Below are 27,625 nucleotides of genomic sequence, written 5' to 3' on the forward strand. Positions count from 1 at the left end.
CTCGCCAAAATGCAGAGAACTAACCATGGGGTGCATATCCCCACTTGACACATCTACAATACAACTCCTAAGACTCAAGGAACACTGAGGAAATGGGGCATACAATCTGTAAAAGCCAGAAGACCAAGACATCTGCTACCAGACAGTGCCTTCTATACACAACAGGGAATCTACATCCAGGAAATCTTTGCAATATGGTCACCCAGATGCACAAATGACAATGCCAGCTGATAACAAGCATAGATGAGGAAAGTCTCATAAAGACCCACCCCTAGATAAAGAGCTATAGGCAATTAATTTTCTGAGAAAAGAGGGATACTCGGTAGTAGCCTTCTGATAGGTTACCCAATCACAAGTAGTCATAACTAAACATGTATTCATATAACCATATTAAATAGAACTGATAGGATATATTCATATTCTTGTAGTGTGTGTGTGTGTGTGTGTGTGTGTGTGTTTAACTAATTCAAAAGGAAGAGATCATGATTTGAGAGAGAAGGAACAAGAAAGGAGCCAGAGGAGAAAGAATGTGGGGATGAATGACACAAACTCATGCATAAATTTTCCAACCACCACCACCACCACCACCACCACCACCACAATAGTTTTAAAGTAAAAATCCCTGGAACAACAATCCTCTGATAGACTATGGAGATATAAAGAAGGAAATAAATGTATGCCTCTTGTTGCAAAGAAGCTCAAAATTTAGAGAAACTGAGAAAGACTTAGCAACACTGATCCAAAGTGCTTGGGAACCAAATTTCACCTTTAGGATTTTGAAATACTAGCCATTAAATAACAGCATACCTTGAGATGGCACTGAAGTCTAAACAAGAAATTTTATTTAGGTTTTATCTGTACTACCACCTACATATAGCCTGAAGGCAATTTTTATACATATTTGAAATAAATTTATACACAAAACAAAGTTTTATCAAGTAAAAAATTCTATATAGAGTGTCACATGAGCACCCAGAAGTAGAGATTTTAAATGATTTTGGATTTTGGATTTCTCAGATAAAGGATGCTCAGTGTGGAAATTTTTTTAAAATACAGATTAATTTCCTAACTAACCAAACTAGAACATGCAAGAAAGTATAAATCTAAGCTGAGGAATCAGTATAAGATTCAGAGACTAGATAATGAATTTATTAGTATCCACTTTGGGAGCAATGAGGGGGATGGTAAGGAAGAAGCAGCTAGTGGGGCTCAGGAAAAGAAAGAGATGGAAGAATGAGTGAAATGAAAAGAGCCATAAACATCCTAAAAGAAAGTTATGGAGAATGAGTGGGAAAAATAAAAACAAAAATGAAACTTGTTACTAGAAGTTAGCCTCCATCCACAAATAACCCTATTAAAAAATGGGGTTCAGAGCTAAACAAAGAACTCACAGCTGAGGAATGCCGAATGGCTGATAAACACTTAAAGAAATGTTCAACATCTTTAGTCATAAGGGAAATGCAAATCAAAACAACCCTGAGATTTCACTTCACATCAGTGAGAATGGCTAAGATCAAAAACTCAGGTGACAGCAGATGCTGGCGAGGATGTGGAGAAAGAGGAACACTCCTCCATTTTTGGTGGGATTGCAGACTGGTACAACCATTCTGGAAATCAGTTTGAGGTTCCTCAGAAAATTATATGTTGAACTACCTAAGGACCCAGTTATACCTCTCTTGGGCATGTACCCAAAAGATGCCCCAACATATAAAAAAGACACGTGCTCCACTATGTTCATAGCAGCCTTATTTATAAGAGCCAGAAGCTAGAAAGAACCCAGATGCCCTTCAACAGAGGAATGGATACAGAAAATGTGGTACATCTACACAGGGGAATACTACTCAGCTATCAAAAACAATGACTTTATGAAATTCTTAGGCAAATGGATGGAACTGGAAAATATCATCCTGAGTGAGGTAACCCAATCACAGAAAAACACACATGGTATGCACTCATTGATACGTGGATATTAGCCCAAATGCTTCAATTACCCTAAATGCACAGAACACATGAAACTCAAGAAGGATGACCAAAATGCGAATGCTTCATTCCTTCTTTAAAAGAGGAACAAGAATACCTTGGGAGGGAATAGGGAGGCAACGTTTAGAACAGAGGCTGAAGGAACACCCATTCAGAGCCTGCCACACATGTGGCCCATACATATACAGCCACCAAACTAGATAAGATGGATGAACAAAAAAGTACAGGTTGACAGGAACCGTATGTAGATCTCTCCTGAAAGACACAGCCAGAATACAGGAAATACATAGGCAAATGCCAGGAGCAAACCACTGAACTGAGAATCCCCGTTGAAGGAATCAGAGAAAGGACTGAAAGAGCTTGAAGGGGTTTGAGACCCCATATGACCAACAATGCCAACCAGAGCTTCCAGGGACTACTATACATGGACTGACCCTGGGCTCCAACTGCACAGGTAGCAATGAATAGTCTAGTAAGGGCACCAGTGGAAGGGGAAGCCCTTGGTCCTGCCAAGACTGAACCCCCAGTGAACATGATTGTTGTGGGGAGGGTGGTAATGGGGGAAGGATGAGGAGGGGAATACTCATGTAGAAGGGGAAGGGGAGGAGTTAGGTGGACGTTGGCCTCAAAACTGGAAAAGGGAATAACAATTGAAATGTAAATAAGAAATACCCAATTTAATAAAGATGGAGGAAAAAAAAGAAGTTAGCCTCCATCCACCGGGCAATAGAAAAAGAATGCCTAGCACGTGGTGTAATCTAACCAGTTTCAAAGTTTATAAGCATCTATCAGTTAGGTTGGAGAGGAGTGAACCTGGAGACTCTTCAGTTAATAAAGACCTGCGAAAAATATGGCAAGTTTTCAACCCTCACAATCACCGAAGGTGGAGAGGAACAAAAAGAGAACATCATCATCATCATTATCATCATCATCATCATCATCATCATCATCATCATTGTCGTCGTCGTCGTCGTCATCGTCATCGTCATCATTATCTCATCATCATCATCAACAACAACATCAATCATCATCAATCATCATCATCACCATCAATCATAACCATCATCATTAGTCTTTGGCCCTAGAGTTGACAAAATGACATGCTAAGAGCACTGAGCTTCCAGGTGTGAAATTAGAATTGTCATCCAGTCCCAAACACACTCTATGACTCGCCTGGCAGTAGTATGTCATGAATCAAGACAAAGTGCCTGGACACCATCGGATGATCGAGTCAAGTTCTGCAATACACAAAGACTGATAGACTCTGGACCTGCTTCTAACCATCATAAATTTAAATGATCTAAGTAGGTAAAGAATACGTAATGCTTGTCACTTGTCTTCACCCAATTCTCCCACTGAAATTTAAAAACGAGAACAGTCCAAGCATTAATGAGAACTTCATTACAGAGCATTTGCAATGTATGCTTCCTACTAGGACATTTATGTTGTATGAACCCATATGTTGCCAATTTGCCTGGCAAAATACTTACATTTTTTGTTTCTCCAGAGATTTTTTAACTTTTCGAAGTTTGTTAGTCATGGTATAAGCTACTTTATCAGCTTTGGGAGGTCTTTTCTCCTCCTGTTTTTCCTCTAGGAATTCACAAACACTTTCAGCGCATTCTTCTACAGTATCTAAACTAAATCTGGAAGCAAATGAACATGTATTAAAATTATCATAAGATTAGGTCTCTCTGTTCTGGTTGTGTGTTACATTTCTCATGGTTGTGAGCAAATGCCTGACAAGAAGCAATTACAGAAGTGTTTAAACTGATTTACAGTTTGAAAGGATACACACTTCCTTATACAGGGACAGGAATAAACATGGTAGCAAAAGTAAGAAGTGACTAGTCACACTGTGTCTATAATCAGGAAGCAAAGAAAAACAGGAAATAGAGCTGGGTATAAAACTTCTAGGCTTGACCCCAGTGACCCAGTGTGGTAGTCTGAAAGAGAATGGCCCCCATCAGCTCATGTATCTGAATACTTAATCTGCAGTTAGTGAAACTATTTGGGAAGGATTAGAAGGCTTAGGCTTGCTGGAGGAGGTATGCCACTGGGGTCAGGTTTCTGACTATATGATGTGGAAGTTCCTGAAGAAGAATCTATCATACCTTGTGAAATACAGTCATTTCCATCAGAGTGTGACTTTTTAAAACATCTACATCACTTGGAAACAACTGTGCCTCCTAAGTCTCTCTGAACTACATATATTGAAAGTGACCTTGAAATTCCACATTAGCTATTAATACTTTATAGCACTGGATTACACACTCATGACTTTTGGATTTTAGTCCTATGTATGATCACACAGTCATTAAGTGGTTGTCAACCTAAAGAAGAGAAAAGTAGAATTTATGCTTAGGCCTAGCCTTGAAATGCAAGACCTTAAACACGTATCAACATTTCTTACCTTTGAACGTGTTCTACACACTCTTCCCCACTCAGGGTACAGAAAGTTGGGGCTATTACAATTAATGTGGTAAGTAAGCTCTGACCGGTAAAGCTTGGTCCCAGACCAATCTTTGATCTCTTTATGATCTGGTGCTAATAAAGACAAAGACAGGACCCCCATTGGAGGAATTAGAGAAAGGATTGAAAGAACTGAATGGGCTTGAAACCCTATAAGAACAACAATGCCAACAAACCAGAGCTCCCAGGGACTAAACCACTACCCAAAGACTACACATGGACTGATCCATGGCTCCAGTTGCATATGTAGCAGAGGACGGCCTTGTTGGGCACTGATAGAAGGAGAAGCCCTTGGACCTGCCAAGGTCAGACCCCCCAGTGCAGGGGAACATCGGAAAATGGGAAAGGGGGAGTGGATGGAGAAGGGGAACACCCTTACAGAAGAAGGGGAGGGGGTAGGAAAGGGAGCTTATGTTCAGGCAACCAGGAAAGAAAATAACATTTGAAATGAAATCTAAATTAAAAAAATATAACCAATAAAAAAAGAAAAAAAAAGACAAAGATGCACACTGCATGTAAGAAAGGATTTTCACAGTTTGTCTTACAGATAACCCATTACTCATTTAAAAGGTTCCAAGATGGAGATCCCTGAGTAGAAGACTGACTATGATATTTATTAATACTACCTGTTTCAGATACCTTTGGAACTCACAGTTCAGAACATGCCACCCGTAAACCAGAAGGAGAATGGCCTTCTTTTATTAAGGATGAGAAGTGGGAATAAGAAACATCTGCACAAGCCTGTCCTTCCCAGCCATTTTTCCTCTTTGTTAACTCGATGGCATGTGCCCATTTACTGTGTCACAGATTTACGTCTTGCTGTTCTGTTCCATTCAGGATTTATCCACTAACTAAATTATCACATCACATTTTATCAGAACTGGATCCATTAAACTAGTATGCTCAATTTTAAACTACTGCATTCTACCTGAATTTGGCAAGATATCACTGGCTCTGGGTCATATTTCTATTTACAATGAATATGAAAGACCAAAGTATTTTACATATATAAATTATAGCATATTATTAAAATTTAAATTCTGGGGAGGAAGGCAACATTGATGGATAATGCGGAAAAAATCAAGATCTGTACTGCAAATTACTAGTAAGACCTAAAAGAAACAAAAATGACAGTTTATAGTAAAAAATGAGAATCAAAATTAATGAGGAAAAATTTAATAGGACACTAAAAATATTTTTAAGAATATATCTAAAACTGGGCATAATGATGGACGCCTATCTCTAATCCCAGCACGAAGGAGACTGAAGCAGGAAGACAGCCTGGGACACATATCAGGATTCTGTTGTCTCAAGCAAACAGAAGCAGGACAACAAAAAATTGAACTAGAAAATTTTATGACTTAAATAAGCCATAAGATCTTTACAAATGAATGAGCATCTGGAGTAATAATCAACACTAGATCATAGCAATAAAGTCTCTATGACTTCCTCTACCTTAAAGGAATAGCCTAACACAAGTTACCTCACAAAGTTAAATAACTTACAAAAAGAATACTGCAGGCAACTTCTCCATCTTCCTTAGCTTCTCAACGAGACATGGGAAAAAGTCCAGCATCTGCCCTGAGTAGTCATGGTAATCAGGACTCAGGTTTTTCAGTACAAGTCGGGCCTGTGAGAGCGAAGGACAAGCATTTCTACTAAATTCTTCATAGCACTGAAAGGAATGGGCATTCTGACTCAAAGACTTCCACGGTCATCATCCTTTAAAATAAAGTCCCATGAGAATATGCCACAGGACTGTGTTAAGCACAAGGGCACATACACACCACACACTTGATAACAGACTTCTAGTGTATTGTATGCACACACCTGCACTTGTCAGAGACAGTGTGAGCCCAGCAGAAAAAGGGTGACTCAGTCATTGGTGCTGTTTCCATGGCAGCAGGAGAAAGGAGCCCTCTCTATGCCTCATCAGAAATAAGACTCTAACCTGACTAAGAGGTTTTAAGGGACAAGGGGGGATGGGTAGGGGAATACAACTTTACTATGTTGTTTCCAAATGAAATAAAGACAAATCAAGGTACAAAGTGAGAGAGGGGGAAATCACATGGTAAAAATATAATGCATACTAGCAGTTTTGAATCTGTGGGTCACAACCCTTTTTGGTTGCATATTAGCCTGCATGTTGGGTATTTACATTACAATTCACGACAGTAGCAAAATAACAGTTATGAAGTAACAATAAAAATGATTTTATGGTCAGCACAACATAAGGTACTGTATTAAAGGGTCGCAAAATTAGGGAATCCTTTAAAATACAGTCCTATGAGATTATGCCACAAGGCTATGCTAAGCACATGGGCACATACACACCACACACTTGATAACGAACTTCCAGTGTATTTCCTAAAAATAGAAATCAGGAATCACAATTTTTCATGACAAAATAAGACCGTAAGATGTGTAAGCATGTAGTAAGAATGAAGTACTTAAATAGTTCTTACAATTGAAAATATATTTAGAACCTTGAAGAATAAAACCCCAGGGACTGTTGCAAACCAGCGTCTCTAGATACGACAGGGACACTGAAGCCATGAACTTACAGCCCCTGTGGGTGGGGGTGCTCATAAGGTCAAGCCTTACAGATTTCAGCCTGAATGAGGAAGGGCTATGAAGTCTCACTCTTGGCTGGGGAACTGTTGCCACATGATGGTTGATGTAGGAGGGAAAACAGCAGTGTCCTTACTGATAAGGTGGCCCAGTGGATAACCCCACACCCTGGCACACACTGGTGGCACAGACTGAGCACATGAAGTTAGAAGGAGAACATGGTAGAGAAGGGATATGGAAGAAATTGGAGGGGGAGGATTCAGGAGTGGATTTGAAAACACATTACACATACGAACATGATATCCTCAAACAATAATTTAAAAAAAATTTTTTTAAATCTCCAAAACTACAAAAGAAAAGTAAAATTTGTTTCAGCTACTTGAGTCACATATCTATGCTGCTCCCCACCCCCACCCCTAAATCAATAATTCCAAACATGAACTCCATGTTCTCCCTTGTCCATCATCAAATCCATGAGGAACTGGTAGACTCTTCCCTATGTTTTAGGAGACACTGTAGAGAAGAATTTTAAAAGTCAAGTTTCATTATTCCTTCCTTCCTTTCTTTCTTTTTTTTTGTTCTAGCTCAGAATCACTGCACATCAAGTCAAGCTTAAAAATCAAAGGTGACCTTCCTGGTTGCTGCCGCAGCGGAGAGCTCATAAGCAACACCCCACGAGCAAACTTGAGCCTCGGGACCACAAGTAAGAGCAAATTTTCTGCTGCGAGTGACCTGCCTGGTGAACTCAAGACACAGGCCCACAGGAACAGCTGAAGACCTGTAGATAGGAAAAACTACACGCCCGAAAACAGAACACTCTGTCCCCATAACTGGCTGAAAGAAAACAGGAAAAGAGGTCTACAGCACTCCTGACACACAGGCTAGCCACTGTCAGAAATAGCAGAACAAACTAACACTAGAGATAATCTGATGGTGAGAGGCAAGCACAGGAACCCAAGCAACAGAAACCAAGACTACATAGCATCTTTGGAGCCCAATTCTCCCAACAAAGCAAACACGGAATATCCAAACACACCAGAAAAGCAAGATCTAGTTTCAAAATCATATTTGATCATGATGCTGGAAGACTTCAAGAAAGACGTGAACAACTCCCTTAGAGAAACACAGGAAATCATTAATAAACAAGTAGAAGCCTACAGAGAGGAATCGCAAAAATCCCTGAAAAAATTCCAGGAAAACATAAATAAACAAGTAGGAGCCCATAGAGAGGAGTCACAAAAATCCCTGAAAGAATTCAGGAAAACACAATCAAACAGTTGAAGGAATTAAAAATGGAAATAGAAGCAATCAAGAAAGAACACATGGAAACAAACCTGGATATAGAAAACCAAAATAAGCTGTACTCCTCTGTACAAGGAGCTGTAGATACGAGCCTCACCAACAGAATACAAGATATGACAACAGAATGTCAAAGATAATGTAAAGCAGAAAAGGCTACTGGTCCAAAACATACAGGAAATCCAGGACTCAATGAGAAGATCAAACCTAAGGATAATAGGTGTAGAAGAGAATGAAGACTCCCAGCTCAAAGGACCAGTAAATATCTTCAACAAAATCATAGAAGAAAACTTCCCTAACCTAAAAAAAGAGATACCCATAGACATACAAGAAGCCCACGGAACTCAAATAGATTGGACCAGAAAGGAAACACCTCATGTCACATAATAGTCAAAACACCAAACGCACAAAAAAAGAAAGAATATTAAAAGCATTAAGGGAAAAAGGTCAAGTAACATATAAAGGCAGACCTATCAGAATCACACCAGAGTTTTCACCAGAAACTATGAAAGCCAGAAGATCCTGGACAGTATCCTGCAAAACTCTCAATTAACATAGATGGAGAAACCAAGATATTCCATGACAAAACCAAATTTACACAATATCTTTCTACAAATCCAGCACTACAAAGGATAATAAATGGTAAAGCCCAACATAAGGAGGCAAGCTACACCCTAGAAGAAGCAAGAAACTAATCATCTTGGCAACAAAACAAAGAGAAGAAAAGCACACAAACATAACCTCACATCCAAATATGAATATAACAGGAAGCAATAATCACTATTCCTTAATATTTCTCAACATCAATGGTCTCAACTCCCCAATAAAAAGACATAGATTAACAAACTGGATAAGCAACAAGGACCCTGCATTCTGTTGCCTACAGGAAAACAGCTCAGAGACAAAGACAGACACTACCTCAGAGTGAAAGGCTGGAAAACAACGTTCCAAGCAAATGGTCGGAAGAAGCAAGCTGGAGTAGACATTCTAATATCAAATAGAATCAATTTTCAACTAAAAGTCATCAAAAAAGATAAGGAAGGACACTTCATATTCATCAAAGGAAAAATCAACCAAGATGAACTCTCAATCCTAAATATCTATACCCCAAATACAAGGGCATCTACATACGTAAAAGGAACCTTACTAAAGCTCAAAACACACATTGCACCTCACACAATAATAGTAGGAGATTTTAACACCCCACTCTCATCAATGGACAGATCATGGAAACAGAAATTAAACACCGACATAGACAGACTAAGAGAAGTCATGAACCAAATGGACTTAACAGATATTTATAGAACATTCTACCCTAAAGCAAAAGGATATACATTCTTCTCAGCTCCTCATGGTACTTTCTCCAAAATTGACCATATAATTGGTCAAAAAACGGGCCTCAACAGGTACAGAAAGATAGAAATAATCCCAGGCGTGCTATCGGACGACCACGGCCTAAAACTGGTCTTCAATAACACTAAGGGAAGAATGCCCACATATACGTGGAAGTTGAACAATGCTCTACTAAACGATAACCTGGTCAAGGAAGAAATAAAGAAAGAAATTAAAGACTTTTTAGAATTTAAAGAAAATGAAGGTACAACATACCCAAACTTATGGGACACAATGAAAACTGTGCTAAGAGGAAAACTCATAGCGCTGAGTGCCTGCAGAAAGAAACAGGAAAGAGCATATGTCAGCAGCTTGACAGCACGCCAAAAAGCTCTAGAACAAAAAGAAGCAAATACACCCAGGAGGAGTAGAAGGCAGGAAATAATCAAACTCAGAGCTGAAATCAGCCAAGTAGAAACAAAAAGGACCATAGAAAGAATCAACAGAACTAAAAGTTGGTTCTTTAAGAAAATCAACAAGATAGATAAACCCTTAGCCAGACTAACGAGAGGACACAGAGAGTGTGTCCAAATTAACAAAATCAGAAATGAAAAGGGAGACATAACTACAGATTCAGAGGAAATTCAAAAAATCATCAGATCTTACTATAAAAGCATATATTCAACAGAACTTGAAAATCTGCAGGAAATGGACAATTTCCTAGCAGATACCAGGTACCGAAGTTAAATCAGGAACAGATAAACCAGTTAAACAATCCCATAACTCCTAAGGAAATAGAAGCAGTCATTAAAGGTCTCCCAACCAAAAAGAGCCCAGGTCCAGACGGGTTTAGTGCAGAAATCTATCAAACCTTCATAGAAGACCTCATACCAATATTATCCAAACTATTCCACAAAATTGAAACAGATGGAGCACTACCGAATTCCTTCTATGAAGCCACAATTACTCTTATACCTAAACCACACAAAGACACAACAAAGAAAGAGAACTTCAGACCAATTTCCCTCATGAATATCAACGCAAAAATACTCAATAAAATTCTGGCAAACCGAATCCTAGAGCACATCAAAACAATCATCCACCATGATCAAGTAGGCTTCATCCCAGGCATGCAGGGATGGTTTAATATACAGGAAACTATCAACGTGATCCATTATATAAACAAACTGAAAGAACAAAACCACATGATCATTTCATTAGATGCTGAGAAAGCATTTGACAAAATTCAACACCCCTTCATGATAAAAGTCCTGGAAGGAATAGGAATTCAAGGCCCATACCTAAACATAGTAAAAGCCATATACAGCAAACCAGTTGCTAACATTAAACTAAATGGAGAGAAACTTGTAGCAATCCCACTAAAATCAGGGACTAGACAAGGCTGCCCACTCTCTTCCTACTTATTCAATATAGTTCTTGAAGTTCTAGCCAGAGCAATCAGACAACAAAAGGAGGTCAAGGGGATACAGATCGGAATAGAAGAAGTCAAAATATCACTATTTGCAGATGATATGATAGTATATTTAAGTGATCCCAAAAGTTCCACCAAAGAACTACTAAAGCTGATAAACAACTTCAGCAAAGTGGCTGGGTATAAAATTAACTCAAATAAATCAGTAGCCTTCCTCTACACAAAAGAAAAACAAGCCGAGAAAGAAATTAGGGAAACGACACCCTTCATAATAGACCCAAATAATATAAAGTACCTCGGTGTGACTTTAACCAAGCAAGTAAAAGATTTGTACAATAAGAACTTCAAGACTCTGAAGAAAGAAATTGAAGAAGACCTCAGAAGATGGAACGATCTCCCATGCTCATGGATTGGCAGGATTAATATAGTAAAAATGGCCATTTTACCAAAAGCAATCTACAGATTCAATGCAATCCCCATCAAAATACCAATCTAATTCTTCAAAGAGTTAGACAGAACAATTTGCAAATTCATCTGGAATAACAAAAAAACCCAGGATAGCTAAAACTATCCTCAACAATAAAAGGACTTCAGGGGGAATCACTATCCCTGAACTCAAGCAGTATTACAGAGCAATACAGAGTGATAAAAACTGCATGGTATTGGTACAGAGACAGACAGATAGACCAATGGAACAGAATTGAAGACCCAGAAATGAACCCACACACCTATGGGCACTTGATTTTTGACAAAGGAGCCAAAACCATCCAATGGAAAAAAGATAGCATTTTCAGCAAATGGTGCTGGTTCAACTGGAGGTCAACATGTAGAAGAATGCAGATCGATCCATGCTTATCACCCTGTACAAAGCTTAAGTCCAAGTGGATCAAGGACCTCCACATCAAACCAGATACACTCAAACTAATAGAAAAAAAACTAGGGCAGCATCTCGAACACATGGGCACTGGAAAAAATTGCCTGAACAAAACACCAATGGCTTATGCTCTAAGATCAAGAATCGACAAATGGGATCTCATAAAACTGCAAAGCTTCTGTAAGGCAAAGGACACTGTGGTTAGGACAAAACGGCAACCAACAGATTGGGGAAAGATCTTTACCAATCCTACAACAGATAGAGGGCTTATATCCAAAATATACAAAGAACTCAAGAAGTTAGACTGCAGGGAGACAAATAACCCTATTAAAAAATGGCGTTCAGATCTAAACAAAGAATTCACAGCTGATGAATGCCGAATGGCTGAGAAACACATAAAGAAATGTTCAACATCTTTAGTCATAAGGGAAATGCACATCAAAACAACCCTGAGATTTCACCTCACACCAGTGAGAATGGCTAAGATCAAAAACTCAGGTGACAGCAGATGCTGGCGCGGATGTGGAGAAAGAGGAACACTCCTCCATTGTTGGTGGGATTGCAGACTGGTGGAACCATTCTGGAAATCAGTCTGGAGGTTCCTCAGAAAATTGGACATTGAACTGCCTGAAGATTCAGCTATACCTCTCCTGGGCATATACCCAAAAGATGCCCCAACATATAAAAAAGACACGTGCTCCACTATGTTCATCGCAGCCTTATTTATTATAGCCAGAAGCTAGAAAGAACCCAGATGCCCTTCAACAGAGGAATGGATACAGAAAATGTGTTACATCTACACAATGGAATATTACTCAGCTATCAAAAACAATGACTTTATGAAGTTCATAGGCAAATGGTTGGAACTGGAAAATATCATCCTGAGTGAGGATCCCAATCACAGAAAAACACACATGGTATGCACTCATTGATAAGTGCCTATTAGCCCAAATGCTTGAATTACCCTAGATGCCTAGAACAAATGAAACTCAAGACAGATGATCAAAATGTGAATGCTTCACTCCTTCTTTAAAAGGGGAACAAGAATACCCTTGGCAGGGAATAGAGAGGCAAAGATTAGAACAGAGACAGAAGGAACACCCATTCAGAGCTTGCCCCACATGTGGCCCATACATACAGTCATCCAATTAACAAGATGGATGAAGCAAAGAAGTGCAGGCCAACAGGAGCCGGATGTAGATCGCTCCTGAGAGACACAGCTAGAATTCAGTAAATACAGAGGCGAATGCCAGCAGCAAACCACTGAACTGAAAATAGGACCCCCGTTGAAGGAATCAGAGAAAGAACTGGAAGAGCTTGAAGGGGCTCGAGACTCCATATAAACAACAATGCCAAGCAACCAGAGCTTCCAGGGACTAAGCCACTACCTAAAGACTATACATGGTCTGATCCTGGACTCTGACCTCATAGGTAGCAATGAATATCCTAGTAAGAGCACCAGTGGAAAGGGAAGCCCTTGGTCCTGCTAAGACTGAACACTCAGTGAACTAGATTGTTGGGGGGAGGGCGGCAATGGGGGGAGGATGGGGAGGGGGATAAAGAAGGGGAGGGGAATGGGTTAGGGGGATGTTTGCCCGGAAACCGCGAAAGGGAATAACACTCGAAATTTATATAAGAAATACTCAAGTTAATAAAAAAAAATCAAAGGTGAAAACTAAAAACTGAAAAGAAAAGAAATGGTATGATTGATTGAACAATACAACTCAAGGAGATAATACAGAATGATTGTGGAAATTACCTCCTTCTCGTTCCCATTTTTAACCCAATTTGTGAATTCTTCCTTTAAGCTCTCTTCATATTTTCTAGCATCCAGCATTTTAATGACTATTTTATTCTTAAATTGAGTGAAGTTCTCTGGACATAGGTTCTGGGAAAGGAAAATCATGCAAGTAATGAGAGATAAACTAAAGATATTTCTCAATTATAGTTTTCATTGACAGTTTGATAGGCTCTTATGGTTGGAGATGTTTAGACTTCTTATCCTTCCCTAAACCTTTTTTAATATAAAACTATAGAGGAACTCTCCAAAGGCAAGCAGACAGAGGAAGCAGACCTCTGAGATGAGCAAACAGTACTGAGGATACAGAGTAATGGAGAGGAAAAGAAACTGAGGACTAAGATTCCAGGATGGGAAAGGAGACCCAGATACCACAGTGTCTAGAGAAAGATAGGCCATTTTCAGACATTGGCATAACACGTCATTTCTAGCCCATTAAAGTTCCTTTTGGGAAATGTCTGCTAGTCTTTTACTACTGGTCATTTTATTTATTTACATTTCAAATGTTGCCCCCCTCCCCGGTCTCTCCTCCGAACACACCTCCCATCCCCTTCCCCATCCCCTTTGCTTCTAAGAGGCTGCTCCCACCAAACCTAAGTGGTGTTGACAGTGTGTTTCTGACCAGCAATGGTGGGCTCTAGCAAAATGGCACAAAATCCATGAAGATTCTTTACCTGGGCCTGAGGCCAACTCTTCCAGACCTGGCACATAGTGTCATATAGCTGAATGCTTTCTCGGGGTGACAAGGCAAGATCAGAAGGAAATCCATACTTTTCAATCTACGATTAAAGTAACATCAAACTTCTTAATATTTTATTTTATCTATAGGATAAAACATTTACTAGAAATGGTTACTTTGAGCATTAAAAGGTGGGAAAATGATGAAGTTTGCATTGCACCTACTGTCTTTTGAAAAGGAATTTTTGAAACTTTGTGTATGTACAGGAGATTCTGTCCCCCAGATGACAAAAGAGGGCCACAGGTCTGCTATCTAAGTTCTTGTGAACCAACCAGCATGAGTGCTAGAAAATGAAATCAGATCTTTTTGGGGCCTTCTTAACTGCAGACACAGATCTGCTCCATTTCCCAGTGTTAGCTCTGTGTTCTCCCTTGAATTATCATTTGAGAGTGTTTTTTTTTTCAGCCAAACTACAATGAAACAAAAGCAAGTCCAATAATCCCCATAAATTCTATAACACAAATCTTCTGTTCAAGTCACAGACTTGGGATTTCTTAAGTCTCCGACCCTTTTTAACATGCTCAATTTTCTTGTTTCTAAAAATAAAATAATTAGTGCTGTCCATGCCGTTAATTTATTGTGCAAAATCAATTAGATAATAGATACGAGTCTTGGCCAAATGCCTGGCACACCATTGGTGCATGACCCACCAATCTGCTTTATCAATTAATAAGTTCATACTTCATAACTTTCGAGGAATAACAATTCTGTGGCCCAAGATGGGATTCAATCTAGTTGTTTTCCACTACAAACTGGCAAACTGCTAAAACTTGGACCACTCTAGGCAGAGAAGGAAGAGAAGCAACACTGAGTCACTGTACCATGGTATATGTTATTTTGCAAATGCAAGTGTCCCTACTCCCACAGACCACATTAAAAATCAATCCACGCTGAGCAAGAGATAGCATTTCTTTCAAGTGTTTCCCGGGGCTGACAGCTCTCCAGACAGCACCAGCTGTGCCTAGATGGCTTGATAATTGATGACAAAGGTCAAACATTTACCAGAAACAAGACATATAAGACCGAGGACAGTCCCTCACTGGTGATCCCTTGCTTCTGTTGGGTTAAGACCAGCTTGTTTGTACTCTCCCATGATTGCCCTTTGGGAATTGTTTCTCTGAGATAGCCATAAAGGAAACAGCTACTTAGATGATTCTTCCTTTTCTATGTTGCTAAAATTGGTCAAGTTTGGAGGAGTTCTTAAAGCACTCAGCTCTTTGATTTAGTCTAAGTATACTAAACAATGTTTAGAATTATTTACTCATTTAGAAGTTCCACTCATTTTGATACTTCTTTAGGAAACGGCCTATGTGAGTACATGCCATACAAGTGGTGGTAACAATACCCAAGCCAGCCTTTGCTATGTATCCTTGCTACTAAGTTCTAAAAGTCCCAAGAGACGTAGGACAGCATGACCTTTTCAGAAGTCACACAGGGTTAGAACACACAGGGACTATTCTCCGGCTTTTCGGCTACTCCATTAATAGCAGCAGAGAGGAGAGCGAAGGCACCTGGAGCACCACAGAACCAGAGACTGTTTAAAGATAACCTGCCTTGATCACTTTACACAAAACAAATAATTTTTAAAGTACTATGTCATTTTTAAAGATACTGGATCATGTTGAAAATGTCTGACATTCTGAGGATATCAGAAAGGGCGTGGGACTAGGGGAGGGGATCAGGAAGGGAAAGGAGGAAAGGAAGAAAGACGGGTAGGAAACAAAAGGATTTCTTTATTAAAGAAAATCCCATATTCAGTTTCATTTCATCACTTTAGGAAGTCATTGCAATATACAGCCAAATCTTGCCACATGGTGCTGACTCATTCATATAGATGGCAGGCAAATCTTTCAGATCAACATGGAGTCAAGCAGTGGGTCTGAATCCTTTACTCAGTACTGTAGTAGTGAGTTGGCTGTCTATGTCTCAATTCTATTACTTACGAAGAAAAACTGCAGTAGTACCACCACCATACAATTCTTGTGATGCTCAAAAGAAAGGAAATGGGTGAAATATTTTAAAAATGCAATTCCAATCAGCTATCCTCTAGAAACAGCCAGTAAACAATGGAGTTCACACAGCAGTGGCTAGTAACTGTAAACATGTAAAACTCACCTACAAGTGGTTATTTCTGAACACTCAAAGACACATGTGTGAACGTTCAGGGGTGATCAGACTTTGCTAGCACTTAAACACAAAGTGCTATGGAGAAGTTTACAAAACAGTTCAGGAAGCCACAGAAGGGTTATAAATAAGGCTTCACATGATAAGACCTTCAAAAGAAACATCAAGGTCCAAGGCACTACCATTTGGCATTTGGAACCAATGAGGTGTATCATGACGGCCTCCAAGTAAAACACATTCATTCAGCACATGCAAAGTAGGACAAGCTCCTGGAAGACTTTAGTTGTTAAGGGCTGTATATTTACCTATTTCAAAGAAGTCCAATAAAGCCTTTTAAAGACTAGAATTATAATTAACAAACCATAATATAGAATCAGAATGTTGAATTTTTCAGGTCTTGGAAGGAAGAAAAAGGAGTGACTGTCACTTTGAGGGCCAGTGGGAGTTTAAATGAACCTTTCAAGGGAGTGGAAGGAGAAAGAGAGATAGATGCAGGGAGTATTTAAAGGACTATCCCCTCTAACCACTCAGCAGCCCAGCTGCATTGTTTCAAAGTCTCTACTCTGCAGAGTCCCTATCAAAGGGTCATACCTTGATTGGTACAGAGACTGAGAGCCTGTGTTCCTGGCTTAAGAGCATACACATTAGCCTTGTCCTCATGTATGAGCAGGAACCACACAAAGGTGCACAGAGAGGAGAGATTAAAGCCTGTCCTCAACACTTCATTACTGGTGCAGAAGTGAGCTAGTTAAGAGATACATGCAGACATAGGTCCTTCACAGAGAAGGTGGATGGAAAATGGCAGAAATAACGTCCCCAAATAATACAGTCATCAAGTTAAAATATTTAGTAGTTTTTAAGCTTTGACGACCCTGGTAACATCCTAACATTGAGAAATTAAGGAATAGAACATTTCCATTCCTTAGAAAATCCAACTTGTAGTGTTTCCTCTGCATTCCAGCATCAGGCTGCGCTCTGGCTTCATTCTGCATAGTATTATATTCTTGGTTATAAGCCAAACAATGCCGTTACTTGGAACAGCTGTGAAAGCCATTGCTACTTACGTGATCTGTGGTTAGTGCAGCGCATGGGTGAAAATGATCAAAGCAAACATCGCCCTGTCTCACAGAACACAAATACTTCTCTAGATCATTATATCTCTCTTCATAGAGCACTGGAAGGAGAAGAACGAGATTGTCCAAATGATCAGAGATGTAGTGAGTAGCTTAATTTTAAAGCAAGTAACAAAACCAAACAAAAACATGGCAGTAGAAGTACACAGAGCATACATACCAAGTCTAACTTTGTAGGACTGTCTGGCTTGCACTCGGTCTTTGTGATAGCTGCTACACGTGGCAGCATTTCTTTGGGAAACAGATCCTTGTTCCATGGTACTGTCTATTTGTTTCCAGTACCTCTTTACTGACTGGAGCCACCTTAAGGGAAAACAGACAATATTTCTGATTTTAACCAGCAATAGCTATGACATTTCATGTTTTGAGTGTGTGGTCCCCAGTCTTTGGTATTACTTTGAACTCTGTGGAGCCATTAAAAAGTGGGAATGGCATAGCACAGGTCAACCACTAGCAATGGAACTTTGTAAATGACAATCAATATGAGCCATTGCAAAGTTTATACTCGCCATTGTTTCTTACCTGTGCTCTCTATTTCTTGTCTGTTGCCATGTGAACAAGCTCCCCCCCAGGCTCCCACTTCCACGAATGAATCTTCTCATCCCTGCCTTCCCCACTCTGATGAGTAGAAATCTTTCTAAAACCATAAATCTAGGAGCTCCCTGCCTCCAGCTCACTGCTCCCAAACCCCGTGGGAGAGAGAGCTCACCACCACAACAGGTGGGCACTCCTGAGACTGCAGAGCAGAAGAGACCACCAACACTGCCCACCCCTGCCCACATCTCTGGCCCAAGAGGAAACTGTATACGGCCTCTGGGTTCCCTTGGATAAGGGCACAGGAGCAGGAAATCCACTGCGCCTGAGACACCACTGGAACCTGAAGGGACCGACCAGATAAACAGTTCTCTGCACCCAAATCCCATGGGAGGGAGAGCTAAACCTTCAGAGAGGCAGACACGCCTGGGAAACCAGAAGAGACTGCACTCTGCACACATCTCTGACGCCAGAGGAAAACACCAAACGCCATCTGGAACCCTGGTGCACGGAAGCTCCCGGAAAGGTTGGCGCAGATCTTCCTGGTTGCTGCCCCCTCGGAGAGCTCATAAGCAACACCCCACGAGCAAACTTGAGCCTCGGGACCACAAGTAAGAGCAAATTTTCTGCTGCGAGTGACCTGCCTGGTGAACTCAAGACACAGGCCCACAGGAACAGCTGAAGACCTGTAGATAGGAAAAACTACACGCCCGAAAGCAGAACACTCTGTCCCCAAAACTGGCTGAAAGAAAACAGGAAAAGAGGTCTACAGCACTCCTGACACACAGGCTTATACGACAGTCTAGCCACTGTCAGAAATAGCAGAACAAACTAACACTAGAGATAATCTGATGGCGAGAGGCAAGCACAGGAACCCAAGCAACAGAAACCAAGACTACATGGCATCATTGGAGCCCAATTCTCCCAACAAAACAAACACGGAATATCCAAACACACCAGAAAAGCAAGATCTAGTTTCAAAATAGTATTTGATCATGATGCTGGAGGATTTCAAGAAAGACATGAAGAACTCCCTTAGAGAAACACAGGAAAACATAAATAAACAAGTAGAAGCCTACAGAGAGGAATCACAAAAATCCCTGAAAGAATTCCAGGAAAACATAAATAAACAAGTAGGAGCCTATAGAGAGGAATCACAAAAATCCCTGAAAGAATTCCAGGAAAACACAATCAAACAATTGAAGGAATTAAAAATGGAAATCGAAGCAATCAAGAAAGAACACATGGAAACAACCCTGGATATAGAAAACCAAAGGAAGAGACAGGGAGCCATAGATATGAGCTTCACCAACAGAATACAAGAGATGGAAGAGAGAATCTCAGGAGCAGAAGATTCCATAGAAATCATTGACTCAATTGTCAAAGATAATGTAAAGCAGAAAAGGCTACTGGTCCAAAACATACAGGAAATCCAGGACTCAATGAGAAGATCAAACCTAAGGATAATAGGTATAGCAGAGAGTGAAGACTCCCAGATCAAAGGACCAGTAAATATATTCAACAAAATCATAGAAGAAAACTTCCCTAACCTAAAAAAAGAGATGCCCATAGGCATACAAGAAGCCTACGGAACTCCAAATAGATTGGACCAGAAAAGAAACACCTCCCGTCACATAATAGTCAAAACACCAAATGCACAAAATAAAGAAAGAATATTAAAAGCAGTAAGGGAAAAAGGTCAAGTAACATATAAAGGCAGACCTATTGGAATCACACCAGACTTTTTGCCAGAGACTATGAAAGCCAGAAGATCCTGGACAGATGCCATACAGACCCTAAGAGAATACAAATGCCAGCCCAGGTTACTGTATCCTGCAAAACTCTCAATTAACATAGATGGAGAAACCAAGATATTCCATGACAAAACCAAATTTACACAACATCTTTCTACAAATCCAGCACTACAAAGGATAATAAATGGTAAAACCCAACATAAGGAGGCAAGCTACACCCTAGAAAAAGCAAGAAACTAATCATCTTGGCAACAAAACAAAGAGAAGAAAAGCACACAAACATAACCACATCCAAATATGAATATAACAGGAAGCAATAATCACTATTCCTTAATATCTCTCAACATCAATGGTCTCAACTCCCCAATAAAAAGGTATAGATTAACAAACTGGATAAGCAATGAGGACCCTGCATTCTGCAGCCTACAGGAAACACACCTCAGAGACAAAGACAGACACTACCTGGAAGTGTGGAAGGCTGGAAAACAACTTTCCAAGCTAATGGTCGGAAAAAGCAAGCTGGAGTAGCCATTCTAATATCAAATAAAATCAATTTTCAACTAAAAGTCATCAAAAAAGATAAGGAAGGACACTTCATATTCATCAAAGGAAAAATCAACCAAGATGAACTCTCAATCCTAAATATCTATACCCCAAATACAAGGGCACCTACATATGTAAAAGGAACCTTACTAAAGCTCAAAACACACATTGCACCTCACACAATAATAGTAGGAGATTTTAACACCCCACTCTCATCAATGGACAGATCATGGAAACAGAAATTAAACACCGACATAGACTTAGCCACAGAACTTTCTGCACTATGAATGCCCTACCTTTCAATCCCTCTTGCTCTCTCTCTCTCTCTCTCTCTCTCTCTCTCTCTCTCTCTCTCTCTCTCTGAAAGCATCCTCTTCTCTGTTGTTTTATGTACTGTAATATAGAAAAGAACTTACTTTGATGATCGGGGGTCTTGGCGACTTGCCATATACCCTGAAGAAAAGAGGTGTGTGTGTGTGTGCACCTGCATTCTACATAAACTCACCCCCAACACTAGGCCACTGCCGAACTGTCCTCTTTAAGTGCCCTGGATTCTGCTGCTCTGAAATAATGTCAAGTTTCTCAACAGTCAAGAGCCGTTACTCAGGGCAGTCTCTTGCCCTTGGAGTATCACCCTATCAGAAAAACCACCAAAAAAGAAATGGCTGGAAAGTGGCAGCTGATCTTCAGGCTCAGGGAAGAAGATGTAACAACTTGGTTTCCTGTTTGTTCATGTGCTGGTTATCCAGGAGTGCCGTCTTGCCATAGACTGCGGGTCTGGCCAGCTGACCTATTTCATCCCACCATTCCACATTCCACATGGCTCATGGTCTTTCCTTCCATTTAAGGAAAGCGTTGGAAGGAAAAACCAACTCAGGCTCTGAGCTCAACTTTTAATCTTCTGTGGAAAGTTTCGAAGCTGGAAAAGCATACCTCTGATCAAGAAAATGGTGAACACATTTTATAGAACTCATTTCCTTTGGGTCCATCATCCTTTTCTGGGACAGAAAATAACCAAAGTGATTTATGGAACAGCCAAATATTTTCTTTCACCTTAGAGTTCTTAGAGAAATGTATTTTTCTACAACTCCTAGCTTTTAGACCTGAGCAACTAGCATGATAAAGCTGCCATTTCCTGAGATGGGAGTGCTCCCAGGGCAAGTTACTGTACCCAAAGCTAAGCTACATTTCCTACATTTTTCCCTCTAGATCTGTCCACTGTTGTATGGACTGATAGCCTCATGAGTATGCTACAGTTCTAGGTTAGGGGTGGTCAAAGTAAAACCCAGTGAGATCTGGAAGGCAGAATTGGAGCATCAGCTGTTACACCTTGAAGATTTATGCCAGGTACCAGGCACTGCTGCAGTTCACACACACTGTTGCTGACCTGGTACCTCGCCCTGTTAGTCTCCAGTGATGATGCCAAACACAGATAGCTATAACATCAGCTCTCACTGGATCTCTTTCCCTCAGCTTTCCTGAATCCAGGGCCAGGTTTCTTTCCAGCTCAGTGAGAAGGGAATTAGAACCTTCTGTATGTTACCTCTGTCATCCAGGTTCAAGGCAGTGAGCCCCAGACAGGATAATCCTCACTGGTTCCATTAAACTTTGTGATTCTTGATTTCTTTTTCTTCATCCTCTACTTTTCTTGCTTTCTTATCCTGCTAAACCACCATGAATCAGGCTCACTCTCTGAAACAGAAGCAACACCCCCCCAATCAATCCCAGTAACTTCCCTTAGTGATTCCTGATGAATAATGACTTTGCTCTTTTCCCTCAAATGTTTTCTCCCACACCCTACTTCCCTAGCCTCTGCCATGATTGTATGGAGCCTGATTCCTATAAATAAATGGTATTCCATAGCACAAAAAAAAAAAAGTTCTGTGGCTTAGTCTGTGACACAGACTAAGAGGAGTCATGAACCAAATGGACTTAACAGATATTTATAGAACATTCTACCCTAAAGCAAAAGGATATACATTCTTCTCAGCTCCTCATGGTACTTTCTCCAAAATTGATCATATAATTGGTCAAAATACGGGTCTCAACAGGTACAGAAAGATAGAAATAATCCCATGCGTGCTATCAGACCACCATGGCCTAAAGCTGGTCTTCAATAATAATAAGGGAAGAACGCCCACATATACATGGAAGTTGAACAATGCTCAACTCAATGATAACCTGGTCAAGGAAGAAATAAAGAAAGAAATTAAAGACTTCTTAGAATTCAATGAAAATGAAGGTACAACATACCCAAACTTATGGGACACAATGAAAGCTGTGCTAAGAGGAAAACTCATAGCGCTGAGTGCCTGCAGAAAGAAACAGCATATGTCAGCAGCTTGACAGCACACCAAAAAGCTCTAGAACAAAAAGAAGCAAATACACCCAGGAGGAGTAGAAGGCAGGAAATAATCAAACTCAGAGATAAAATCAGCCTGAGTAGAAGTAGAAACAAAAAGGACCATAGAAAGAATCAACAGAACCAAAAGTTGGTTCTTTAAGAAAATCAACAAGATAGATAAACCCTTATTAGCCAGACTAACGAGAGGACACAGAGAGTGTGTCCAAATTAACAAAATCAGAAATGAACAGGGAGACATAACTACAGATTCAGAGGAAATTCAAAAAATCATCAGATCTTACTATAAAAGCCTATATTCAACAAAACTTGAAAATCTGCAGGAAATGAACAATTTCCTAGACAGATACCAGGTACCGAAGTTAAATCAGGAACAGATAAACCAGTTAAACAACCCCGTAACTCCTAAGGAAATAGAAGCAGTCATTAAAGGTCTCCCAACCAAAAAGAGCCCAGGTCCAGACGGGTTTAGTGCAGAATTCTACCAGACCTTCATAGAAGACCTCATACCAATACTATTCAAACTATTCCACAAAATTGAAACAGATGGAGCACTACCGAATTCCTTCTATGAAGCCACAATTACTCTTATACCTAAACCACACAAAGACCCAACAAAGAAAGAGAACTTCAGACAAATTTCCCTTATGAATATTGACACAAAGATACTCAATAAAATTCTGGCAAACCGAATCCTAGAGCACATCAAAACAATCATCCACCATGATCAAGTAGGCATCATCCCAGGCATGCAGGGATGGTTTAATATACAGAAAACCATCAACGTGATCCATTATATAAACAAACTGAAAGAACAAAACCACATGATCATTTCATTAGATGCTGAGAAAGCATTTGACAAAATTCAACACCCCTTCATGATAAAAGTCCTGGAAAGAATAGGAATTCAAGGCCCATACCTAAACATAGTAAAAGCTATATAAAGCAAACCAGTTGCTAACATTAAACCAAATGGAGAGAAATGTGAAGCAATCCCACTAAAATCAGGGACTAAACAAGGCTGCCCACTCTCTCCCTACTTATTCAATTTAGTTCTTGAAGTTCTACCCAGAGCATTCAGACAACAAAAGGAGATCAAAGGGATACAGATTAGAAAAGAAAAAGTCAAAACATCACTATTTGCAGATGATATGATAATATATTTAAGTTATCCCAAAAGTTCCACCAAAGAACTACTAAAGCTGATAAACAACTTCAGCAAAGTGGCTGGGTATAAAATTAACTCAAATAAATCAGTAGCCTTCCTCTACACAAAAGAGAAACAAGCCGAGAAAGAAATTAGGGAAACGACACCCTTCATAATAGATCCAAACAATATAAAGTCCCTCGGTGTGACTTTAACCAAGCAAGTAAAAGATTTGTACAATAAGAACTTCAAGACTCTGAAGAAAGAAATTGAAGAAGACCTCAGAAGATGGAAAGATCTCCCATGCTCATGGATTGGAAGGATTAATATAGTAAAAATGGCCATTTTACCAAAAGCAATCTACAGATTCAATGCAATCCCCATCAAAATACTTCAAATTCTTCCCCATCCAATTCTTCAAAGAGTTAGACAGAACAATTTGCAAATTCATCTGGAATAACAAAAAACCCAGGATAGCTAAAACTATCCTCAACAATAAAAGGACTTCAGGGGGAATCACTATCCCTGAACTCAAGCAGTATTACAGAGCAATACAGAGTGATAAAAACTGCATGGTATTGGTACAGAGATAAACAGATACACCAGTGGAACATAATTGAAGACCCAGAAATGAACCCACACACCTATGGGCACTTGATTTTTGACAAAGGAGCCAAAACCATCCAATGGAAAAAAGATAGCATTTTCAGCAAATGGTGCTGGTTCAACTGGAGGTCAACATGTAGAAGAATGCAGATCTATCCATGCCTATCACCCTGTACAAAGCTTAAGTCCAAGTGGATCAAGGACCTCCACATCAAACCAGATACACTCAAACTAATAGAAAAAAAACTAGGGCAGCATCTCGAACACATGGGCACTGGAAAAAATTGCCTGAACAAAACACCAATGGCTTATGCTCTAAGATCAAGAATCGACAAATGGGATCTCATAAAACTGCAAAGCTTCTGTAAGGCAGCAAAGGACACTGTGGTTAGGACAAAACGGCAACCAACAGATTGGGAAAAGATCTTTACCAATCCTACAACAGATAGAGGGCTTATATCCAAAATATACAAAGAACTCAAGAAGTTAGACCGCAGGGAGACAAATAACCCTACTAAAAAATAGGGTTCAGAGCTAAACAAAGAATTCACAGCTGAGGAATGCCGAATGGCTGAGAAACACCTAAAGAAATGTTCAACATCTTTAGTCATAAGGGAAATGCAAATCAAAACAACCCTGAGATTTCACCTCACACCAGTGAGAATGGCTAAGATCAAAAACTCAGGTGACAACTAGTGCTGGCGAGGATGCAGAGAAAGAGGAACACTCCTCCATTGTTGGTGGGATTGCAGACTGGTGGAACCATTCTGGAAATCAGTCTGGAGGTTCCTCAGAAAATTGGACATTGAACTGCCTGAGGATCCAGCTATACCTCTCTTGGGCATATACCCACAAGATGCCCCAACATATAAAAAAGACACGTGCTCCACTATGTTCATAGTAGCCTTATTTATAATAGCCAGAAGATGGAAATAACCCAGATGCCCTTCTACAGAGAAATAGATACAGAAAATATGTTACATCTACACAATGGAATATTACTCAGCTATCAAAAACAATGCCTTTATGAAATTCATAGGCAAATGGTTGGAACTGGAAAATATCATCCTGAGTGAGGTAACCCAATCACAGAAAAACACACATGGTATGCACTCATTGATAAGTGCCTATTAGCCCAAATGCTTGAATTACCCTAAATGCATAGAACACATGAAACTCAAGATGGATGATCAAAATATAAATGCTTCACTCCTTCTTTAAAAGGGGAACAAGAATACCCTTGGCAGGGAATAGAGAGGCAAAGATTAAAACAGACACAGAAGGAATACCCATTCAGAGCCTGCCCCACATGTGGCCCATACATATACAGCCATCCAATTAGACAAGGTGGATGAAGCAAAGAAGTACAGGCCGACAGGAGCCGGATGTAGATCGCTCCTGAGAGACACAGCCAGAATACAGCAAATACAGTGGCGAATGCCAGCAGCAAACCACTGAACTGAAAATAGGACCCCCGTTGAAGGAATCAGAGAAAGAACTGGAAGATCTTGAAGGGGCTCGAGACCCCTTATGAACAACAATGCCAAGCAACCAGAGCTTCCAGGGACTAAGCCACTACCTAAAGACTATACATGGACTGACCCTGGACTCTGACCTCATAGGTAGCAATGAATATCCTAGTAAGATCACCAGTGGAAGGGGAAGCCCTTGGTCCTGCTAAGATTGAACCGCCAGTGAATGTTATTGTTGGGGGAAGGGCGGCAATGGGGGGAGGATGGGGAGGGGAACACCCATAAAGAAGGGGAGGGGGAGGGATTAGGGGGATGTTGGCCCGGAAACCAGGAAAGGCAATAATATTCGAAATGTAAATAAGAAATACTCAAGTTACTAAAAAAAAAAATAAAATAAAACCATAAATCTAAATAAAGGTATAACTCTCTGAAGGTATATTTTGGTCACATCAATACAAATTAACTCATACTAGTTAAGCAGAAAATAAACATAAGCTACATGAAATTAAATAACCAAATTTATTGTTATTTATTTAATTAAATAATCAAAAAGAAAATTTTGCCTGTCTTAAAATTTTCACATAAGGGAATTACTTCCAGAGTCACATAACCTGAAATAAAATTCTAGCTGCCTCACTATTAACTCTGAATCCTACATGAATCTTTAATATTTCTGTGCCTTGACTTTCATGTTTAAAAATTAATATAACAGTAAAAGTACTATTATCTAGGGATGACAATAGAAATACTAGTGCATCAAATACAAATAAATAAGCCATAAAGGATGTATGAAATTGAGACTTTCAAAATAGATCCAAAATGGAACCAAAGTCATACTCAGTGAGATGCTGAGGGTTACTAATGGTAGCTGAAAGGGCCAAAAAGGGACATCGGATCATGACAAGGAGATGCTCCCAGATTTCTGCTCTAATTTCTCCACCAATACAATGGACCTATAAGAGAAAAGAATGAGTTAGTTTTAAGAATGGCAAATGAAAGTAACATATGGAATCTTAAACTGGTCATGAGTATTTTTTAATCACCTTTAATGGACCATGCAAGCTTAAATAATTATTGGGAAAAAAAAGATGTAAGGCATCTTGGCATTTGAATTTCCCTTAATATTTTTGACCAGTCACCTGGGACTCCTTTTATTTTGTTTCCACTGTCTTTCAGACATATGTATTCCTTGCCATGTCTACTGCCGATAAGGCCTTCTGCATCTCAATCACAATTCAAAACCTTTGTGACCACTGCCTTAACTGGACATCTATACTCTTGATGTCACAGACAAAATGATATGCTTCAAAGACAAGCTATATCTAGTTGAGTCACTAGTCAACAGTTTCCCATTGATTGTAGAATAAATTTGAGCATTTAATGGGATCCATAACGCTTGGCACAGTTGGTCCATGTCTGCCCAGCTGCATCCGAAGTCACCCATCCCCAGTCT

General features: G+C 39.9%; 2 protein-coding genes across 15 annotated transcripts in view; one reads left to right on the forward strand and one right to left on the reverse strand.

Moving 5' to 3' along the window:
* The window catches only part of Erich1 (glutamate-rich 1), a gene marked incomplete at its 5' end in the record, with an annotated part of 52,793,804 nt that overhangs the window by 3,292,805 nt on the left and 49,473,374 nt on the right, over positions 1 to 27,625 (forward strand).
* LOC134478918 (probable ATP-dependent RNA helicase DDX60) overlaps positions 1 to 27,625 on the reverse strand; it is a 123,398-nt gene that overhangs the window by 29,038 nt on the left and 66,735 nt on the right. For 14 of the 15 annotated variants that reach the window (XR_015640294.1, XR_015640292.1, XR_015640293.1 and 11 more), the window contains 7 exons: positions 27,010 to 27,125; positions 17,915 to 18,057; positions 17,686 to 17,795; positions 14,433 to 14,537; positions 13,720 to 13,848; positions 5,958 to 6,082; positions 3,471 to 3,626 (listed from right to left, as the gene is read on the reverse strand). Coding sequence is in view for 11 of the 15 variants with exons in the window: in XM_087589521.1 (XP_087445647.1) it covers positions 3,471 to 3,626; positions 5,958 to 6,082; positions 13,720 to 13,848; positions 14,433 to 14,537; positions 17,686 to 17,795; positions 17,915 to 18,057; positions 27,010 to 27,125 (884 nt within the window). In the remaining 4 variants the exon portion in view is untranslated. Of the gene's footprint in view, positions 1 to 3,470; positions 3,627 to 5,957; positions 6,083 to 13,719; positions 13,849 to 14,432; positions 14,538 to 17,685; positions 17,796 to 17,914; positions 18,058 to 21,090; positions 21,584 to 22,128; positions 22,278 to 27,009; positions 27,126 to 27,625 lie in introns of those variants that run through there. The other variant, XR_015640295.1, reaches the window with a different exon arrangement.

This window comes from Rattus norvegicus, chromosome 16, assembly GCF_021556685.1.
Source record: "Rattus norvegicus strain SHRSP/BbbUtx chromosome 16, alternate assembly SHRSP_T2T, whole genome shotgun sequence".
NCBI lineage: Eukaryota > Metazoa > Chordata > Mammalia > Rodentia > Muridae > Rattus > Rattus norvegicus.